The 1778-nt window shown below is 37.9% G+C and overlaps 1 protein-coding gene across 4 annotated transcripts in view; it reads left to right on the top strand.

Annotated features, from left to right (window-relative positions):
- Positions 1-1778, top strand: part of LOC106870412 (otoferlin) — a 360495-nt gene that overhangs the window by 104787 nt on the left and 253930 nt on the right. For all 4 annotated transcript variants that reach the window (XM_014916475.2, XM_014916474.2, XM_014916476.2 and 1 more), the window contains one exon: positions 570-704. In XM_014916475.2, the coding sequence (XP_014771961.1) occupies positions 570-704 (135 nt within the window). The remainder of the gene's footprint in view (positions 1-569; positions 705-1778) is intronic.

Genomic DNA, 1778 nt, shown 5'->3' with positions numbered 1-1778 from the left:
ATTATTATTATTATTATTATTATTATTATTATTATTATTATTATTATTATTATTATTATTATTATTTAAGGCAGCAAGCTGGCAGAACCGTTAGCATGCTGGGTAAAATGCTTCATGGCATTTTATCCACCCTTACGTTTTAAGTTCAAATTCTGCTGAGGTCGACTTTACCTTTCATCCTTTTAGGATCAATAGATTAAGTACCAGTGAAACACTGGAGTCAAAGCGATCGATTTACCCCCTCCCCACAAAATTTCATTCCTTGTGCCTTTCGTAGAAAGGATTACTATTAAAGCAGCTCGCTAACAGGATCGTTAGCCTGCTGGGTGAAGTGCTTAGCGGTATTGCGTCTGTCTTTATGTTCTGAGTTCAAATTCCACCAAGATCAACTTTGCCTTTCATCCTTTCGGGGTCAATAAAATAAGTACCAGTGGATCACTGGTATCGATGTAATCGATCTCCCCACTCCCTGAAATTGCTGGACTTGAGGTGAAATTTGAAAGCATTATCATCATCATCACCATCATCACCATCGTCATTATTATTGCTATTGTTGTCGATTGTTTTAGGTATTCCCTCATGAGCTTGAAAACCAGCACGAATTCAACAACTTCACTGACTGGTTACACACGTTCGAGTTGTATCGAGGGAAGAAAGTGAGTGGCGATGATGCAGACGAAAGCAGAGTTGTTGGGAAATTCAAAGTAAGTACACGTATGCAAATACACACACACACACACACACATATATATATATATATATATATATATATAAATATATATATATATATACATGCACACAGACATATGCACACACACATTTATACATACACAGACACATGCATGCACTCATACACACATGTGCGTATGCACACATGCTCACATATATACGTACATATACACACACAAGCATACAGACAAACATACATATACGTGCACACACACACCAGGCTCTTGTTAATTTTATTGCCTTGAAAATTTATACTGCATTTTCCAGCATACGAGTCAAATTTTTCCGACCAAAATTAACAACCCAAAAAAGGTTAAATGAATTTATACATCAAGACGACTTTGGAGGACCAGAAATTCCAAGTAAAATGCATCAGGATTCAACTGAGCAGTCCCATCGAAAGGAATTTTTTAGGACCATGTTTTTATTTTAGTTGCCAGATCTGGTGGAAGGTGACAGGGCATCCCAGCCTTTACGGGCCATCAAAGACGACTACTGTTAATGTTCGATTTAATCTACTGTAAGTCAACACCTGTGCAGAAAATGGCATGACAGGTAATTTTAACTGTCATTTCCAGCAGGTCGACCAACATCGAAGTGGTTTCTTCTTTGTCTCATCGAGAACACATACTTGATGTTGTTATTGCTGTTTCGCCTCAGGCTGGCCTTTGTCAAGCGATTTATTATCAGAGACAGCCCCAGTTGTGGACCTTATTTCATATACGGTATAACTAGGACTATATCTACATCCCTCAATAGTTTCTAAGATGATGCGATGTTATAAGCAGCAAATTTAGCTGTTGTTTTTAGCTTGTAGCCGATCGGGCAGCGGTTTACATATAGTGGTTTTCGATTGAATTTGCCAACCCATTCAAGAACGGTAACTCGTATAAAAATATTTAGTTATCTCCCTTATACAAAACGAATGAAGTTTTGGGCTGAATTTTTATCAGCTTACACATGTAACTCTCCTGAAAGACACATTTTCAAACTTTTACAAATCATCTCTCTCTCTCTCTCTCTCTCCCTCTCCACCTCTCCCTCTCTCC

Source organism: Octopus bimaculoides, chromosome 23, assembly GCF_001194135.2.
Source record: "Octopus bimaculoides isolate UCB-OBI-ISO-001 chromosome 23, ASM119413v2, whole genome shotgun sequence".
NCBI classification, from domain to species: domain Eukaryota; kingdom Metazoa; phylum Mollusca; class Cephalopoda; order Octopoda; family Octopodidae; genus Octopus; species Octopus bimaculoides.
The sequence above is the reverse complement of the archived record's forward strand: the minus strand, read 5'-3'. Positions and strand labels throughout refer to the sequence as shown.